This window comes from Boleophthalmus pectinirostris, unplaced genomic scaffold, assembly GCF_026225935.1.
Source record: "Boleophthalmus pectinirostris isolate CB_2022bp ecotype Guang Dong unplaced genomic scaffold, ASM2622593v1 HiC_scaffold_8, whole genome shotgun sequence".
NCBI lineage: Eukaryota > Metazoa > Chordata > Actinopteri > Gobiiformes > Gobiidae > Boleophthalmus > Boleophthalmus pectinirostris.
The window spans coordinates 29,100,739-29,120,930 of NW_026571515.1; the positions used below are offsets into that span (position 1 = coordinate 29,100,739).

General features: G+C 37.0%; 1 protein-coding gene across 2 annotated transcripts; it reads right to left on the minus strand.

Moving 5' to 3' along the window:
- Positions 1-893: 893 nt before the first annotated feature.
- LOC110164447 (large neutral amino acids transporter small subunit 1-like) lies at positions 894-15,538 on the minus strand. 2 transcript variants are annotated; one of them, XM_055165809.1, is made up of 11 exons: positions 15,010-15,538; positions 13,837-14,364; positions 13,288-13,413; positions 10,313-10,418; positions 9,874-9,918; positions 9,169-9,292; positions 8,804-8,907; positions 8,435-8,531; positions 6,445-6,594; positions 4,315-4,489; positions 894-3,055 (listed from the first exon to the last, which is right to left on the minus strand). In XM_055165809.1, the coding sequence occupies exons 1-11, from the start codon at positions 15,077-15,079 to the stop codon at positions 3,000-3,002; spliced, it is 1,581 nt and encodes a 526-aa protein (XP_055021784.1). In that variant the 5' UTR covers positions 15,080-15,538; the 3' UTR covers positions 894-2,999. The 2 variants fall into 2 exon arrangements, with proteins under 2 accessions (XP_055021784.1, XP_055021783.1); XM_055165808.1 differs by having other exon boundaries at positions 13,837-14,367; positions 15,010-15,537.
- Positions 15,539-20,192: the final 4,654 nt, after the last annotated feature.

The window sequence follows — 20,192 nt, forward strand, 5'->3', positions numbered from 1 at the left end:
TGAGTTGTAATAATGGCTGATAGTGCCATCTGTTTCCATGGAGATAGACATGTTTATTGTCATAGCCTACTATGATTGTGTGATTGTGTACCCTCCACCAGAAAAGCTCCACAGTGCACATTTAATATAGTAATATGTAGAAAGCATATTTGATGTCTTTCTGAGCTTTTTGCTTTCAAATGTGACGTCACTGGACCAATATTGAATCTGTCCAATCTCCCATCACTAATATTGTGCTCTGGGCTTTAATACTGCTTTTATCAGTGGACATCAGTGTGGCTCATATCCTCCTCAGACGGATATGAACTGGAAACATCACTGCTGTCAGCTCCTGGGTACAAAAAACTGCAGATACTACAGGTCACAAGAGCCTATGGTACAATAGTGTGGAAAACAACAATGTATTTAGGATCATTGTTCATTTATTAAGTAGCCTTGGGTGTGGCGGCCACCAAAGATCTGGTCTCCCCTTATCAAAAATGTGAATGTATTTGGAAACAATGGGGGATTGATAAATTACTTGAAGGTGTAATATGTAATTTTCCTGATGGAGCAGCACCTGCTAGTCCTGTGAGTCCTGTTAAACTGCACTGAGATCTTTGACCGAGACACAAACACAACTTTCCCTCAGGTAGGCTATCGGTAGAAGCCAGGTAAAAATCTCTAGTCAACATGGAGATTTTTACGAGTGCTCACAGAGAGAATGCATGTTTTACCCAGTATTTTTGAGCATAATAACAACTGTAAATGAGTAAATGCAATGTTGATAAGTTTAATGCCATACTCTCTCCAAGTAAAGCTGTAACATCTTGGAAATAAGTAAGCCCAAAGCATGTAGCGATAGTCATTTCTGCATGTAATAGAAAAAAGAAAATTACTACATGAATCAAGTCAACATTTAAACAAAAATATTTATTCTGTACCAGTTATCACATACAGCCATTTCCAACCAAGGTGCCTTCAGTAAGCACAACCAAAAAAAATAAGCTTTCACCTTTAACCATTGCATTTCAAGGAACATACACTAACACTTTGACATCAAGAGAAGAGTCCAATGACAAATATGTAGAAATGTGGAATTGTGCTACCTTAAAATGCTCATAAATGTTTACCAAAGATAGTTAAGAAAATAATTAGCAAATGAATTCTTCACAACATACATTAAAGCATAAAGTGAACAAGATGAGCAAGTCAGAGGGGAAAAAAAAGACTGTTGTGCTCACAATTAGATACACCTAAATTCTAAAATGAAAATCTCAGACAATATTTATAGATTTTGGGAGGCACGTATGTTGAAGATTGACCATTCAAGTTTATTTATTTATTTGCTGTCTTTATGTATATATACTTTTCCAAATCAAATAATTAAAAGGTTCAGGTAAGAATATGGAATGTATGGATAAAACTCAAATAACCAGCACAGCTGTATAATTTTCAAAAATTTGAAAGCCAAATATTTGTTGACTACATATTCAAGAGTTGTACCTAATGTTGTGCAGTATACAGTATACTATGTGCTTCCATCTAAAAAGCCATAGAAAAACAAAGCATTGTCATTATTAGTTGTGCTTTTCTCTCTCTCCACATCTGAATCAATTTGGTTGATTGAAACTGGTTCAGAATTTCATATGTGTAATTAATGTCGCCTTAATAACTGTCATAACTCGATTTCATTAGAATATGAGATGAAGCTATTAATGTTAATTACAACTCGAACAGATTTGGTTAGGAATAATTAACCGTCTTGATAAGCTTATAGACACCAATTTGTTAAGCTGGTATTGAAAGTGATAGCTCCTCCTTCGTTACTCCAGTCTTAAGTTTCCGTACTTCATTAGTCTCTTATTTCTTGTAAACATGAAAACATCAAATTGTGCACTTTCTATTTTCTTTCAAATTTCACCCTTTTTAGTTCATTTCAAATTGACTGTGTAAATTAGCAACATTCACTGTGGTCAATTAACAACAACAAAGAGAAAAGAAAGAATAATTTGACACTGCTGGCACAATCTGTACAATTCAAAATACAAACACATGACATCTATACAAAAATCCATGTTTGTGGGTCTAACATTGCCATCACAAGTGTTGGGAATGGATTGATAAAACAACGTCACAGACAAACTTCACAGAAATATACAGGGTTTGTCTATAGTCTCCATCTTGTGCGTTAAGGCAGTGCTGTTTCCCAAATACAATAAAATGATATAAAAGTAGAATTATGAATCAAACTAAACTATAAATTATTAAATTAGTCATCTATAAATTACCATATTAGTAGTATGTAAGTACTGAGCTAGTTGTTGTGATCGCAACCCTGATTAATTACAGTTATGAGTTCCTTTTACTCCAAATAAACTTAAAACAATTTGTTTATTTATAGGCTTGATAGCTCAAAATTCAGATAGAGATTAGTATGTACTGTAAATTGTTATTATATGTCTGTTAGTAGACATTTACCTAAAGTAAATAATAGTTTTGTAGTCAGTGCAGTAGCCTTGGGTAATAGATCCTGTCCTACAGGATAACTAGGCACTAAGTTACACTAGTTATGTGTTTAGACATGCATTATGCACGCATGTTTAAAAGCATTCAAATCAACAGTAAATGTTTGGTTAATGTGAAATATAGCAGTGATTTGTAGAGTATCTTATACAATAGTACTGCATACATTCATTAAATCACTTGTGATTCTTGAGACCTGAATGAAAATGGGTGTAAAAAAAATATGCTTAAAGCTGGTCTCTACCATGAGAGGAAAGACAGAACCCCCAATAAATTCATAGTTTTCTAAGTTAACTTAAATATCAAAATATTGTATGGATTTATTATAACAACCAGTGCATTTTGTTTTTATAATACTAACTGACCATTTTAATGACTTATCTTTCTGTAGTGGGTAGTGGGGCTATCCATACACTACACTAAAATAATACAAGAGAGAAACCATTAATGTGTGTAAACAAAGAAAAAACATTGAGGTTTGGGTCCACTCCGCGTCACTGCTCCTCAGGCACAGACATGAAGATCTTCTGACAGAACATGGTGAAGATTTCTGAGGCGACAAAAGAAAATCAACACCACAAAGGTCAATAACATTTTCACACACCTACTATTTGAGCTAACTATTAATAGGACTCAGTGATTTCCAAAAACTATCTAATTGCGATAAGATACAGTGATTTGTCGTTTATATTTTAAAATCCAGATTCAGTCCCCAGTGCAGAGTCTTCTATGCCTACTCACAGCATTGCAAATTTACTGCTGATCTAACAGCAGGTTTTATAGATAATACAGGCTTATTATATATGGAGGTGTCATAATTAAGTATATGCAGAGGACATTATACCTCCTGAAATGATGGCCACTTTGACATTTTGATTGTGATTAATTTTACTGTCCTACTGTCACAGTGCTTTAATCAGCATATTCATCATTGCACATCTGCTGAAGCAAACCAATGTAAGTTATCTATTTTCAACATAATCAGCTGTATTAAACACCCAAGGTCAGTGGTCGAAAAGGGATACTTAGATATTTATCAATACTAAAACTAGTATCATAACTAGACACTGAGCAGGTAATGTTACTAAAGGGCAATAAAATAAGACACAATTTTAACTGACCGGTCAGGGTCGATGTCAAAACAATTATAAGATATTTAACTATTGTTATTTAGTGTTGAAAATTACATTCTATTGTATAAAATGGTACTTCCCAAAATGGGGCCCTAAAGTTGTTCACAAAACAAGGATAAAAAGAAAATTAAGTTTGAAATCAGCCTTACATAAGATATTAGTTTAAATGTAGTATTGCTTTATTTTGTAGTTTTTTTCCTGGAATTACCAAGAGAGAATAGCTGCATCAGCCATTATGAGACCTCCAGGAGCTCAGCAAATGGGAAACAAAGGTAGATGTTTCGATGATGAACCAGAAGGTGATGTAATCTGCTTCAACTAGATTCACCCCTGGATGCCCCTCCCACCCTTCTGTCTGTGTTTTAGATACTATAAAAATACCACAATGGGTATCAAATTGTGTATCAAAATCTAGACAATATCTGAGATGCTTGTTTTTCAGTACAGCAAGACAATACTAAGATTTTGATTTTTTTTTTCTATTTTGGATTTCTCATTACAAAACTTGCACAAAGTTCAAACTCAAATATTACTCAAGTTCAAGTCTAATATTTCAGATCACATGCCTCAAACATCATATTATCACATTAACACCCTCTTTTCAAATTCCCTAAAACTATCCATATCACTTTCCATAATAAAACAACTTCTCACGCCCAGTCCGCTCCACACTTACCCAGCATCTTGCGCACCACATGAGGTTTCTTCCACTTGTATCCCAGCAGGTAGGCTGGCACTCCTGTCAGGATGACGCCGCTGCCCAACAGACACTCAAATGGAGCAGCCCAAAAGGAGACCACGATCATGAACACACAGGTCAGAACAAAAGTCACCGGGATGAACAGATACACCTGAGAACAACAACAGCAGCAGTGAGACGCAATCATCAAGACTGAAGATTGTGCTAGAAGACAGATGGTGTACAGTGATGTTTTGGAATATTGATGATTTGCAACTGGCGTCATCAACATCCCTGTAAGCACTGAGCTATCTGATGTTTGTTAGACTTTAATCATAGTTTTTTAAAATAATATGATAAGAATGAACTGACTTACTTAGAACTACAATAGGCGAGATGATTTGCGCTATTATACAAATCCCTCTCAAATAACATCACAGTCCCCCTAGCTAACATTAGCCAACAGTTTTTTCAGATAGTTTCAGCTTTTTGTTGAAAATCAAACCCCTAAACAGGAACATGAACACTTGTATTAATCATGATCAGGAACATGTGCTTTTTAAATCCAGACAATCGTAAACATTTTTTGACAGTGTTTGCTAATGTTGTGTATGTTTCATTGTGTCATGACAATAACTGCTAAATATTTCACCATTAAAGATACACGTGGACCACCCCCAGCATGATGTCACTGTAAAGTATCAGTAAGTTTTGGGGTAGTCCATATTGAAAAAAAAAAACATATTCTTTTGGACTATCCCAGTGACCATATTCTGACAATATTATGGTAGTGTGTTAGAAATGTTGCAAAATGTGCCCATAATTGTCTTGTTGTCATAATTGGCTGAAGTATTACACAAATGTGAAATGAAAAATTTGAAGGTGCACTATGTAACATTTCTGGTGTGCAGAAACATACCTCATACCTTCAAGACACACAGCAAAATTATTTTTGAAATTTTAAATATCTCAAAAAAAAAAATAAAAAAAAAACAAAAAAAAACTAATGCAATAGTTTCTACGAGATAATACAATGTACAATATTAAGTGCACGAGAATATGACAACCTATATATACATTTCTTTATCCATTAAGTTCAATGAAAATATGAGTTTCCTGGTAAGTTAGCATTATTATAATTGCACTTACAAGATGTCTAATGCAAAACTTTCTCTTTGGTTACAAATGTGCCTTTGTGAAGTCCAATATGAGGTCTATTTAATGCACAAGAGGTTCCTTTAAAACAAATGGCCAGAGAGCACACCCACTGAGAGGAGATGAAAGCCTATGCTCAGATATTCTCATGATCAAACAGAAGCAAAACACTCTCTGTTCATATAAACACAGCCCTTTCTTATCATGAAACACAGTGTGGAGCTACTATAGATAATAAAGAAGCAAAGACACAATGGGGCATCTTTAAACCAACACAAGGATGGAATGGTGTAATAACAGCATATAACATTGAATATATGTCCTGAATCACCTTTGTTCACTACAACCAAAGTCTTTTACTACATCCATCAGTCTAGTCTTGTCTTAATGCAAGCATTCTGCAGTTTTAATTATATACTGTATTTACTATATAGTCCACAAAATCTGACTTTATATGTCCTGCATCTGACTATCAATCTATTAGGGCTGCATGATTTTGGAAAAAAAAAATTAATAGCTATTTGTTGGTCAACTATTATTATTTGCAATTGTATTTGTAATTTATGTTTATGCTGTACTTATGCTACAACTACTACTATTACCACTAATACCACTAGTATTACTAGTATTACCACTACTCATGCATTTCAGAACATGTGTGTAGAGATCTAAACAATAAGATATTGTGCTGTATGCAGAGAATATTATATTCCCTAAATAATTGCAGCCTTAGCAATTTAATAAAGTCCCCAACTCAACCAATAATTCTGATGCTGTTTTTATGTACTCTGCAGCCCCAATGATCTACCTAGCTCACTATCTCACTCCCTCTCTAACTTTTTCCACACAATTTCTAAACTTTTACCTTCTGCTCACAGAACTGCTGGAAGAACTTGTTCATTAATTCATTGTAATCTCATCTCTATGTCTAAAGACAACTCCATCTGTTTATAGGACAGCTGTAGCAGTTACCTTAATAGGCCTTCTGATGTCAGGTTTGGTGAACCGCAGCTTCAGCATTCCTGCAATGGCCGCACCCACACACAGCCAGGTGAAGAAGCTGAAGAGGTTTATGACAGAGAAGATGTCTTGAGAAATGGCGTACATCATGGACAGTATGCACTGGAAAGAGTCAAGACACAATACATTGACATTTGGATATTTGGAACACAGCACACAGTAGCTTGCAAAGATTTGTTGATTTCATTCATACTGAATATATAGTTGATCTTGTGTTGAAATGGGCTAATGGTGGCTACATAATGGCTGCTTGTAGAAAGCAAAATTAAATAAAAGTAATCAGTGTAATCAGTGTTGTAAATTTCCTGATATAACTGTTTATTTAGTCAGGCATTCTAGGCAGTTCAGGGGACCATGGTAAAGTGGGGGCAGCCCAGCACCGCTGTTCCCCCAGGAAACATTGGTACCTACAATTTTGAAAGGTACCTCTGTTCCTCTGTTTCTGTACCTCTGTTTAAATATTATTTAAACATCTTATATTATCTGAAACTGGCTTTAAGTCATAGAAAGTTATTACCTCATCAGAAACATACCTGGAGTTGTGTTTTGTTTCATTCATGCATGTATGATTAATTATTAGTCACTCTACATCTCCAAAGTTTTACCTTTAGCTCAGTAGAGATTAGGGATGCAATCACACCATTTTTTCATGATTCAATACATGGGTCACGATATCGATTCAATATGTTATGAGTTGCAGAAAAATTCTTATGTTATCTGCTAATAAGCAATATAACACACATTTTAATAAACTAATGTAAAGTATTCTAAAGTTGAAGTGTTTTAGTTATTTATTCAGTTTATTCAGTGAAAATAAGAATTGTGCTTTCTAAGGAAAACAGTTATAATACATTCTTATTAATATAGACTACTAGGGGAAATACACTGCAATTTTGTTTTGAAAATGATTTGATGATTAATTTGTAATGATTTATTTTCTTTTCCTCCTGAGTTTAACTCTTCTCACTATGTTCACATGAATGTGTCCACACTGCTCTCCTCATCAATAGTAGCTCCTCCCCACACTCCCTTGCTACAAATTATGCTCTTACACACACAGTGCTCTCCCATCTTGTTTCAGAACACTCAACCTGTTACATTACACAGACATGTCTCAATGGGCCATTAGTATTTAAAAGTTCATATTTTATCATTCCTAGGTCTATCAACATAAAATTAAAAGTTTATATTTCAGCTGAAAGCCTCTATTGAGCTGTTTACTCAGAAACAGCATGATAATTAATCACCTAATCCCTCAGTAAAAAGGTGAACAATTTGGTCAATAATCACTGTCGCGCTCCTCCGTACATAACGTCTTAGAATATTCAATTTATGCACAATGCTTACAGGCGTACCCCTGCTGGCTTTACTGACTCACTGCATCTGGGGAGGGCACCATGTTAACAGGAAACTGTTTCCCTTCCGGACCAAAACAAAGGACAACGCGCATAGAGGGACACGTGCATATCAAGCAAACACATGTATCGAATCGTGACACCAGTATCAGATGATTTGATATTATGATGAATATCATTTCATCCCTAGAAGAGACAGTCAATTTCCTGGGCTGAAATTATCCAAATGATTCTAGTGAAGATGTATGGACTTTAAAAACACAGTAGAGCACTTCCTATATTACCACATGACATCACAAGATGGAACAGAGTGTTTTATGTTTGAGAGAAGAACTCAGCCTAATAATGAAACAAAACACAACTCGAGGTTTGTTTGTTTGGTTTTTTTCAATACAGTTCAGAAAAAAGTACAACATGGGCTCTTTAAGCTATATATAGCAAGATAAAAAAAATAATAAATCAACTATCTCAATAATGTTATGATTTATGAATAATAATTACTTGATAATCCTTCCTAACAACTGTTTGTACTGGATTGTGGTATAAAACGGGGTATGATATAAACCCTGTTGTGAGAGAAGCCTTACAGTGAAGATGAGGGAGGGCACTGGTGTAAACAGATCTGTGTGGACCAAGCCGAGCGCTGCAGGGAGCTGGCCCTCTCTGGCTCCAGCATAAAACAACCTGGAACATCAATACAGAGTTTTCAGCACATTCTTCAAAGTTTGGGTAATATTCATGTATTTGTAGTAGGGATATAACTGAATACAAATCTAGTGCAACAGCATTGATCTCACAATATGATCATTCTTTCTCGGTTGTAGTAGAAATGCCAATGGATTGAAATGTAAAAGTTTTTGAAGGTCCAGTGTGATATTTTACAATTGTGGTATCAATACATTGTCAAGTATTGTCAACTGTTACATCCCAAATTTGCAATATGTTTATTGACAAACCGAGCTGAAGTAAAGAGAGATCCATTGACAGCTCCAAAACAGGAAAGCCCCACGAAAACTGGAATAAGCCAGGCCATAACCCCAAGATGGTACTCTCCAAAACTCTGTGAAAAAGCACATTTAGGTGTTACAAATAAAAGGTCAGGGATCTTTTATACCTCTGAGTGCATTCTACATTTAACTACTTTAACCAGGTATAGAACTTTTTTAAACGATAGCTCTTTTTGGCCCTGCAAAGTATGGCTGGTTATTTGTTTAGTTTCACATTTAGAGCAAATATCCAAGAGCCAATATCACCAAAATCATCTGTTTTTATTCCATTGCCATTCTATATCTCATTCATATGTCATTAATTGTATACCAACCACAGCGACTGCCTCAGACTCAACCATGGCTTCTGGGGAGATAGTGGTGAAGTAGGCCAGGTTGGTCAGAACATACACTATGGTCACTATAGGCATGGATATTATGATGGACAGCGGCAGATTCCTGTAGAGCAAAACACAATATTATTCATAAGAAGAATAGTCCTTTACTTTTTACTTACAAATTCAAATTTGATCTCCATGCAGTTAGTTTTTAGGTTAGGTTTTTGAAAAGTATCTTAATTAAGGGGAGTTATGTAACTTCTCAGGTTATCTCCATGGAGATGTTATTACGTTGCCTATTATGTTCCACAGTACAGAAACAAAGTATAGCCACGGATACAAGCAGCTGAAGCCACAGTAAGACTACTGTTTAGCAATAAAGACATTTGTAATTTAATAAGTGCAAAAGAAATAAGTTTAATGTCACACTGTGAAATCTTCCAGGCAATAGCAGTAAAATCTCCATGGAGACAATCAAATATTGTACTTCTCACCTAAAAGTTACATTGTGTACCTTTAAATAAATAATCTTACTGCTACTCTTCAATGCTTATGTATTGCTAGAGTAGACAGTCATGACAGTCATGCACATATGTACAGTTAATATATTTGTATGTCCATGCACTGATCAAACAAGCCAAAGTCATGCTAAAGCCAGAGGTAAGTCTAGTCTCAACACAACCTTCAGCACATTTAAGTCACCTCTCTGGATTGATCATCTCCTCAGTCACATAGTTCAGGTAGTTCCTTGAAAAAACACAGAGAGAAGCACATATTAATTTAATTCACTTAAATACATATTTCTGAATTCATATAAATTGCTTATGTACTTATATATTCGATCTATACCACACATTCAGTATTTTTTAATAAAAATGTTACTCTACATTTTAACATTGCATACCCATAATTATATTTGAATGCTCCCTCTATGTTGCATCAAACCAGCGAATAACAGAACTAACAGACAACGGCAGTTTCTGAACGCAATTTCTGATGCTTTGTATTCTAATCCAGTGCACTTCTATCCTAATGATCAAGATTAAATATTGTCCATTATTAACACTTAATAATTAAAACAATAAAATAATGAATGTTGTAAGTTAACTTGTGACTGATGATAACTTAATTCCAGTCTTACCAGCCTCCAAAAGCAAACAGCCCACTATAGAGAGCCAAAACAATGTGGTCCACACCCCATTTGCTTCCTTTGAACGCCAGCTCTGGAGTGAGGTATGGTACATCCCCTGCACATGAAAAGGAGAAGAAACTCGTTCACATTCATGGACATTTAAGTCGTGGTCAACTGTAGCATGTGTTTTTTTCACTGTTGATAGACATGACATTTTCAAGAAGCAAATCTTCTCAAGTACAGATAACATAATGAGGATCTGCAGGTGGCATTTAACAACAAGCACAAGGCCAGTTTTGCATTAAAATTCTCAGTACTAAGATACGTATTTATAATCGCCAGATTGTGAGAAACTAAATTATACTGCCCAGTAATATGTTAAACCTTGTTACCAAAAAAATTCAAAGTGTGAGTCCATGCAATTTTGACATGAGCTACACAGTACTGCTGAATCTAGATGCTCATTTAAATAAGTATTGATAATGAAAACATGAATTGGACATAATCGGGCCTCAAAACCAGTATTGAGACAGTTCTATGGTATCAAAATCAAGTTTGAAAAATTGTGTGCATGTGTGTGTGGAGATCTTTTTTTATATATATAAAAGATCATTGTAAAGCCAGATAAAAAAAAATCTAACAGTATAAAATTATTTACTAATTTCTTGTTGACATGTAATGCAGGTGGATTTGATTTACTGGCAGCGTTACACCTCCATATGCAAACACCTTCAAGATTCTCAGATAAAACTACAAAAGTGCCATAGTTTCTGAAAGGTCGGTTCTCTTTGTAATTCTAGCATTGATTTTCTGTTCTACCTGCTACTTTCACATGGAAATGACTGCTGTAAAGGGGAGGATTTAGTTTGTGCTCTCTCTCTTTCTCTCTGTGCGACAGGATGACGGCAGACAGTGAGCCCTGACACCCCGTTACCATGACGATGGTGTGGAGTACAACAGTGGGCGTCGCCTCGTTATAAAAGGAGTAGAGAGGAACAGCTGAACATGAGCTAGCACAATCCAATCAAAATCTTTCTGCTCAAGCCTCATTCAAGCAGGGATTGTGAACACATGGGTGAGGGCCAAATATGTTAATAAAGTACATAAAAAATAACAAATAGCTAATTATTAAATATTGTGGCTCAGTTGGAGGTTGTTTGTGTTCAGGAAATTAATACTGAAAACGTTTTAGGAAGACTAATAAAAATCTAACTGAAACTCAAGATTGTCCATTATGAGAAAAAAAACAAAACATGATCATATTTTTTTCTGGCATAACACCCAGCCCTAAATCCATCAATTATTGCCTATTGGGACATAGATGGACATATCTGCAGCTGATGTATGGTGAGTCTAATTGAATAGTTGACATGCTCTGGCTGCTCTCTGATCCTTCAGCCTCACAGTAGCACACAGAGCCGCCTGTGTTTGGACTCGGTGGGTGGAAGGGGGGCAGTCTGCTTGGGTGAGTCCATCTGCCCTGTTCAACAATTTGTGTATCATTAGAGACAAAAGGAACACACGTCTGCACCAACAGTGGTAAGATGAATGAGCCGTAAAGCACATTGAAATTCTACCAGCTTTTCAGACTCGTGTTTGAACTGTCAGATAAGTCAGTCTCCAACTACTGCCACAAGATGTTAAGTGTGAAAAATCGATAAGTGTCTATTCCAGCCTCATCTTTTATCTTCCTCTGGTAAGAAAGTTATTTAAGGATGGCTCTATTGGAAAGTCTGCTTAAATTTTGTTGAGATAAAAAAAAAAAAAAGCATTGCAAATTTAGACTTTACACTTTGAATTTCAAGGTGCATGCTATATTAAATATATAATGCATCTGTGCATTAAACTTAAAAGCCCTGTATCTCTTTTTCCAAAGTATTTGAGCAAAATTATTATTATTTTATAGTCTGAAAATCAGGAAGTGCATGTTACTAAGAATAATAATAATAGTACTAGTTACTATTAGCTTTACCATGATGACTGCTTTGCTACACTCATTAAGCATAGAATTCTGACCTGGCCATCACCTCAGTGTTAAACTAATGGCTCTTTGGAACCCAACCGGTTTGTCAAGCTGTTTTTCACTGCACCGCAGTAATATGATAATTTAAGCTGTGTATACTGACATACAGTTTTTTTTCCAAAAATATTAATGTTGGACTAACCCATAGTCACTTTACTCTAGCTTGTTATGTTATGTTGTGTTTATTTGTTCAGTTAGGTAAATTTGTTTTGCAATTTAAGAGGCTGGTCCCACGTTTCACATTTCATTCATTCACATTATAGACAAATAGACACATATAAAAACACATTATAATAAAGTGTTACAGTGCTCCAGTGCAGAATGTTTTTTTTTTTTTTCACAAATAATTAATTAATTCATCACATTTGTTTAAAAATCACAATAAATATTAAATATATAAAAACAGGATTGTGCACGACAAGGTTAAGAAGAGTAATAATAAGGGACTATAAACCTCTGACCACAGGGAAGAAGCTGAAAACTCTGTAACTGTTTTAAGTACAAGGGAGTCCAGGTTGTTCTGAGGATGGCTAATCACCTTACTTGCCCATTTAACCAACTGATTAAGGAAGTTCTTGTTTTTGGCAGACCATGAGACCACTAAAAAGTTAAATGTGATTCTATAAAGGTTTTATAGCAAAGTGCCATCCTGGTAGTATCTACAAAAGAAAGACACTGAACAAATCAAAACAATTTTTGATTTAATTGAAAACAAATTGCTTTCTGTATTAATTTTCCTGAATATAAACAATACAGACTTTTATTAACTAATTTAGAATTTCTTCCTCTAAATTTCTTCCTCTGTTGTAAACAACATACTTTCACTGACAGAGGACTGTCAGTAAACTTCTCAATTAAAAAGATCCAAATTGAACACTGACAATTAGAAATTCCTAAATCTTGTTCTCAATTAATTCTAATTTAACTGTACAACCATACTACAGAAGGACAGTGGTCTCACCTGTGAAGATCTGTATGAATCCGAAGAGGATTATGATGAAGAGAGCAAGCAGTTTGGAGGCAGTGAAGAGGTCCTGGACTTTGGTGGCTGCTTTTACACTGATGCAGTTCACAAACGTTAGAGAGGCTGAAAAAAAAACAGGGTCAAAATAAATTACAAACTCAGATGTTTAAAAACAAAATCAAACCAATAAGCTAGTAGTTGCTTAGTTAGTTAAAACAAAACAGCGTAATAGATAAATGGAAGAGCAACACAATATCTAAGTTTAGACAAGTGTTTTCTAAATAGATTATGGTAGATGATAGATCTAGGTGAAGTTGAACACAAAATGTTCTTAGTAATTCATTTTACAACCTTAAAAATATTTTTATTGGAAGATACTGAATATCAACAAAAGCAAAACTATATTAGCAATTGTCAGATATATTTGCCCATAGAATTGCCAGAGTTGAGGGGTACACTACACTTTGCTAAAAAAAAAAAAAAAAAAAAAAAAAAAAAGGGAATGTTTTGGCGGATAACTGAGCAAACAAATGAGCATGTACTTACTGAGACAGAGGCAGGCGATGAGTTTGGCTGCACTGTCCGGCACTGCACAGGTGGGGTAGAGTGGTTTGAGCAGGTACGTGGCAAACACCAGAGACACCACATACTGAGAAGATGGCCTGATAATGAGCATCTCCACCCAGAGCTTTAGAAAGGCTGCTAGTTCTCCATACACCTCCAGGATGTAAGTGTAGTCACCCCCTGATTTAGCAATGGTCGTGCCCAGCTCAGCATAGCACAGAGCCCCCATAGTGGATATCAGCCCACAGAAAGACCACACAACCAGAGACAGGCCCGCCGATCCAGTCTCCTTGACCACACCAGTCGGAGTGACGAAGATTCCAGATCCTATAATGGTACCGATGATCATGCCCACGCCATTGAACAAGGTGATGCTGCGTTTGAGTTCAATCTTCTCTCCTTTGTTGGGACAATCTAAGGTCGGGCTGGTGGCACTAGGAGCAGGAGGTGTCTGGGGAGAGGGAGAGCGCTCCACAATGAGACCATCCTGTTCAGTGTCTCTTGCTTCTGCTGCTGGAAGATAGAATACATGGAGATTATTCACAGCACTAACTTAAATTTGTATGTCATTACAAATAAGGGTGACACTGGGCAATACTGACAAAAATTAGCTCCTCATTATTTAATTAAATCAACAAACTTGTGTTAAAAAATGCCTTTAAATGTATTAGTTGAGGTTTAAATTGACAAATGTGTAATGATGCTAAATTATGTACCTTAAACCCATAATTGGAACACTTTTTTCATTTTAATATTTAGTCAGCTATTTTTGTAGCTTTTTCTATTACAATCAAAATGCTTAATATTCGGTGCTCAGGTAGGCCCATATCACATACATATTATCAAATTTTCAATAATCCACCCACCTCAAATTGCAAATAAGCAAAGTTTTTTTGTGATAATAGTCAAACATACTAAATTATTTTAATAATGGTCCTGGCCCTATGTTAGCATATTATAGTCATTCACAAATTACCCATAATGATTTTCCCTTGGTCTCTGCTAGGATCCAGTTTACTCATCTTTTTCCATAGGGAAGCATCACTATAGCAACCTGCCGCACATCTAGCAATGTTGCATCACCGAGCGCAAGGCGGAAAAAACGCAACCATGCGCTTCAAAGGTGTGAGTGCACAGCATGGTGATGGTACCTACCTTCAGACTTCTCCTGGCTCTTGGCGAGGCTCTCCCTGCTGCTCCGCAATTTCAGCTCCGGTTCGGCCATCTTCACTCTTAATTTGGGTCCCCCTTGCCTCTATTTTTGCCTCCTATCCCCCCCGTTATCCTTCCTGCTTTTGTGTCCCCTTCCTTTCTTTGTCCAGACAAGCTTTCTTTTCCTACTATAATCTCACTATCGTAAATGATAAGTGCCCTCCCAATTATTTAAAACCCAAAATAATTAGTCTGTACAGTCCCTTCAATAGACATGCGCTCGTGGAACGTGTTTCTTTTGGTCTCATCTATGTCTAACACTGAGCCGAATCTAACTTACCCTCCCCTCGCCGTGAGCAGGGAGGAGTCCAACCTTTGTGATGCTGCGGTCTCGTGCGCACACACCCTCGCCCCAATATCTCATATATAAGGGAAACGAGGTAACTCCGAGGGACGACCGCGTGACGGTGTAATCTCTTTGTTGCAGCCTAATCCTGTGAAGTAAACTCGACCCATGTCAAAGCATTAGAAAGATGCGCCAGGACAATAGCTCCCTCTAGTTGCGACAACGTACAAGGACAGCCTTGTCTGGCTTTTGTCGGTTGAAAGGTAATACCGAACGCTTAACCTAATTCAGCAGATTGTTTTGAAAATATAGTTCTACAGAAAATGTAACTGTATGATAGGTTTTATTATTTTATTTTATTTTATTTTATTTTTGTTTGTTAATCAAATGTGATATGCCCCTCCTAAATTTAAACAAACTGGCCTAAGGTTAAATGTTAAGGTGGTTTAGGTCCAGCTACAGCCTCTCCGCCTAAATTATACGCTTGTATAATAGATGAGGTCACGGGAGGCTTCATTACCAAACAGCTTGTTGGCTATTGTTTTTGTCTTCATGACTTTGAGAAACTCAGTCCTCATAGAGATTGTCTCTATGTATGATTGTTTTCATGAAAATCTAAACAGATTAAACACTGACTAAACAGTTGATAGCCAAGGTCAGTTAAAAACAATCAATCAATTAACCTGCCCAGGGACTTTAGGTGGAAATTAGCACTGATGCTACAACCTGGTACAATGCATCTCTCCTGTTAAGGATAATGTAAAACATATGTGCTGTCCCTGTCTCAAATGAATGAATAAATAAATAAATAAAATCTACACAGACGGTAGTCTCTTATGACCTTAAAAGGTTACACACAGGCACATATTGGTTCCCGATGATGCTGTCAGAACCAATTAGCAGCTTCAGAAATATCCTGTTATTGCTGACTGTTGTGATTGTGGAGGGCCTTACAAATGCTTAGGCTTAAAAGATAATGCGTTAAGTGGCACCTGCTGCTGTCACTCTATGCCTAATGCAAATTAAATATGGTGTTGCAGTCGCGTCCTCTGAACAAAGCTTGACAAAAGTAGGCATTCAGAGAATGAGCCCCGTTGTGTTGAACGCCAGAGGCGCACACTTGCATGACTATCGCTACTGACAACATCGGCCGGAGACCGCCCAGCTCGGCTCAACACGAGCGTCTCGGCTGATGGCGGCGGTGCTCTGGCCGACACTGGCTTTACCCAGCGCGCTTTCGGCCGAAAGGTCCGGGGACTTTCCCCTGGGTGAGATGAGAAACCAGGTTCTCCGCCTGTAGCCCAGATTGCAAGTCTTCCGAGTGCCCGGATGTTAGAGGGGAGAGGGGAGGTACTTATACGGTGAAAGAGGTTAGTCGCTCTCGGTCATGGTGCCTTGAATAACTAGGCAAAAGATAGTGATTGAAATAAATGCTGTGAATTTAGATTTTTTTCACATTATGAGGCACAGCGAGTAACTTTTCCTGTCTTGCTGCATGGAGAGGGTGTAATGTAGCCGATATAATTATCTTGTTTAAGTCTTCCTTCTTTCGTAGTCTATGCAAATACATGAAAAGGAGGAGTCAGAAGTGGAGCGGGCTCTTTTCCCGACATGCCTTGTCCTCTCGTGCTCTGCTCATGGACCTATAATAATACCAATATGCTTTCCCAGTAGCCGTGTTTGTTAAAGTATAGGGCGTTTAAACATTCGTGTGACGACAGTATTGAAACTGTGAATTTTACTTTATGATTTATGTTGAAACACTGACACCATAACTGAGTCTTCAGTGCCTAGTGTCACACTATTTATTCTCCCCCTCCGTTAGTGTTCGTTTGTGGGCGGAAGCTCATTGCAGAGGTCACATGCTGAGTGCTCGTCACTCTACCAATCACCTCGGGGAAGGTCTGAGGCAGGAGCCAATCGTCACCCTTGCAGGGTGTCACCTGATGCAGGTGAGCGGGAGAACCAGAAACATGGGTCGGGGAGCTGTGCCTCACAGGAGACGCTGGGCGGCGCACTTGAGTGCCTCCAGCTGATGTGAAGCTCCCAGACTTGTAATCTCCCGCGGCTGGCAAGTGAGTGCGATGGATGAGGTGGACATTGCTCCAGAACCCAATTCAGACTACTCTCCGCCCACTTTTACCTACATGAATACAGACATGACACATTGTGATCATCACCGCTTTGAATTTAAGGTGTTTAAAGATTAACTTTTTAAATTCTGATTACAAAAAGATGTTTCAGATTAACATCCATGTTGTGCATAAAACCTCAGGGCAGCTGCGGCAACAGAAGATATGTACCACAGAATAAATATTACACACACACCCCTCGTGTATCACACGCATCACATCTATCTCTATGGCAACCGAGGGATTTAGGACCCAAAAATATAATTGGCCTTCAAATACATTCAAAAGGAAGTGTCCCTCAGAACGTTTATTTAATCTCTTATAGACACAGCCTACAAGACAGAGCTGTCTCTAAACCACTGTTTCTCAAACTATGGTATTTTACCGTCGGTGGAAAGCAAATTCCTCAGCTAGAATAACAACTAGTAACTAGTATAACAATGCTGTTTTCCTACTTGAGGACTGGACTTTGAGAGTAAATATGCTTTGACACATTTAGAAACATTGTTTTTCATAACAGCTGTTAATTTTTTCTATTCTGTTGCCTGGTTTGCCCACTGTAGCGTTTCTCTTCAGTTGGTGGAATATGACGTATGCCTGCAGAATATTCGGTCTCTAAAATAATTGTTATTTGTAACATTTGTTCAAATTTTAACCTTATACAAAACATTTGAATAAATTGTGTTTGGGTCATTATGATTCAAAATATCTTCAAAAAATTTTAGGCCTGCCTGTAACATGAAATCCTATGTCTCCCATCACTGTTCTATGGTTCATTACTGGAGTGTGGGGCTGTGTGCATGATTTTGTTTCACTTGGAATGCATCCTGACAGTTGACCCCGATTTGCTGCTGTCATCCGCCTCCTCCCTGCTTAAAGACATAGGACCATTTTAGAACTATATTCTCATTTAGCTTGAAAGTTGTTATTACTGAAAATAAGATGCGATTTGGAGCCACTGGCTATAATACTGGATTGCCAAATCAATTTAGGGACAGACAGTATGTAAGATTTGGATTTTAAATGTCATAAACATGATCTACTTGTGTCCCCAGATATGAGGTAGACATCATCAAATACAGCTTTTACTAATGACAATTGTAACAGATATTTATTCTTAATTACAAAAACATTGGACATGACCAGAAAGCAAGATGTGTTGCCAGTTTCAATGCTCACATCCCAGTTGGTTTAAACCTGAATCCTTGCTAAACCCCAGCACCTGCAAGTAAACATTACACAGTGCTAGTGCAGCCTCTGTAGCTCAGTGAGTGAACTGGTTCTAAGCTTTCACTTGTAACATTGCCTGCTGTATACTGGCAATGAGAAAAAACTTGTGTATATGCAAGTTTAGGCATATAGAAGAGACATACAGTACCTTTAAATAGTAAAAGGTGATCTTCAGAAGACTTTTAATCCTATTTCTTCAAACCACAAATAAGCTCCCCTTTAAATATTCATTATAGATTTTCCAGGCAATCAAAGGACTGTGTTATTGGGCTCTTAAATGGCAACAGTGGACCAATCTGAATTTGCCCACTGCAATGACCTTTTCAGAGCTTATTAGTCTACGCACAGACTCTAAATGAACTATTAGCAGAGTAATTTGATGAAGAAAACTCTGAAAACAGAATTATTAGCGAGTCACTAGATAGTGCTGCACTGATCACCCTGACATGATGCTGCAGAGTCACTGAAGGTTGGGTCAGTGGCAGAGGACAAATATCACAGAAAAAAAAACAAACAAAAAAAACAGAAACTTAACAGAAACATGGAGAAAATGTTTTCACTGGTCAGTGAATAGCATATTAGTCACAAAACTGCAAATTTGGTCCAACCCTTGTTTCGACTGCATATCAAATAGACCAACAAAGATACGCTAATTTATTTAATTTATTTACAGTACATATATTGATTGGTGCACTATGTAACTTTTATGCTGAAGGGTTTGGCACCAACTAGTGATAATACTGCTTTGCATTGTGTTTCATTGTATTTAATTATTGTATTGGAATTGAATATCACCCTGAAGACAAGCAAATCAGATCTGTGAAGAGGTGACTCTGTTGTAAAAATGCATATTTTACAAGGTGTTTTGGGTCAGCAAAAAACACCTTTAATTGAACAAATGCAAATTATCAGTATAATGCCATGCTGTGAAACATTGCAGCCTATACAATTACATCACCAAAGAGACAAGCAGGTGACGAATCCCCCACCATGAATACAACCTAACCATACTGTGATGTACAGTATGTAAGCTATATATTTTACCTTATTGAGAACATGTTGTCATGTCAATATTTTAATGGTATCAGAAATAAAAATAAGTTTGCATTTTGATCTGAAAATAGTGAGTTGGACAGAATGGTGGGTTTTATTTTGGCTTGTACATTATCTTCCGCAGAGACAAAAGCAGCGGGCAGAGGATCAGAGTGTGACATTTGAAGAGGAGAAAACATTTGTGAGTCTGAAGAAGCCTCCTGCCCTTCACCTCCTGCAGCTCCAATCACAGACCAGCGTTTCTGTGGATATGTGTCCCTGTGGGGGGTACAGAAAGCAGCTGGACCATATCACACCAAAGGAATATACTCTTTGACATTGCACATACACTTTGTTGTTGCAGTACATCTAAGTATTGGGGAAAATACAAAAATGTTTTGAAGATGATATCTGAATAATAACTGTGATGAAATGTAAATGAAATC

Excerpts from the sequence above, each read along its gene's own strand:
- LOC110164447 (XM_055165808.1), bottom strand. The coding sequence starts at position 15,079 with ATGGCCGAACCGGAGCTGAAATTGCGGAGCAGCAGGGAGAGCCTCGCC. Across the intron at positions 8,532-8,803 it reads TCTCTCTTTACTTCAGCTCG|GTTGTTTTATGCTGGAGCCA; the intron begins GTTTGTCAATAA and ends TTGATGTTCCAG. Across the intron at positions 3,056-4,314 it reads TGTGGTGCGCAAGATGCTGG|AAATCTTCACCATGTTCTGT; the intron begins GTAAGTGTGGAG and ends TTGTCGCCTCAG.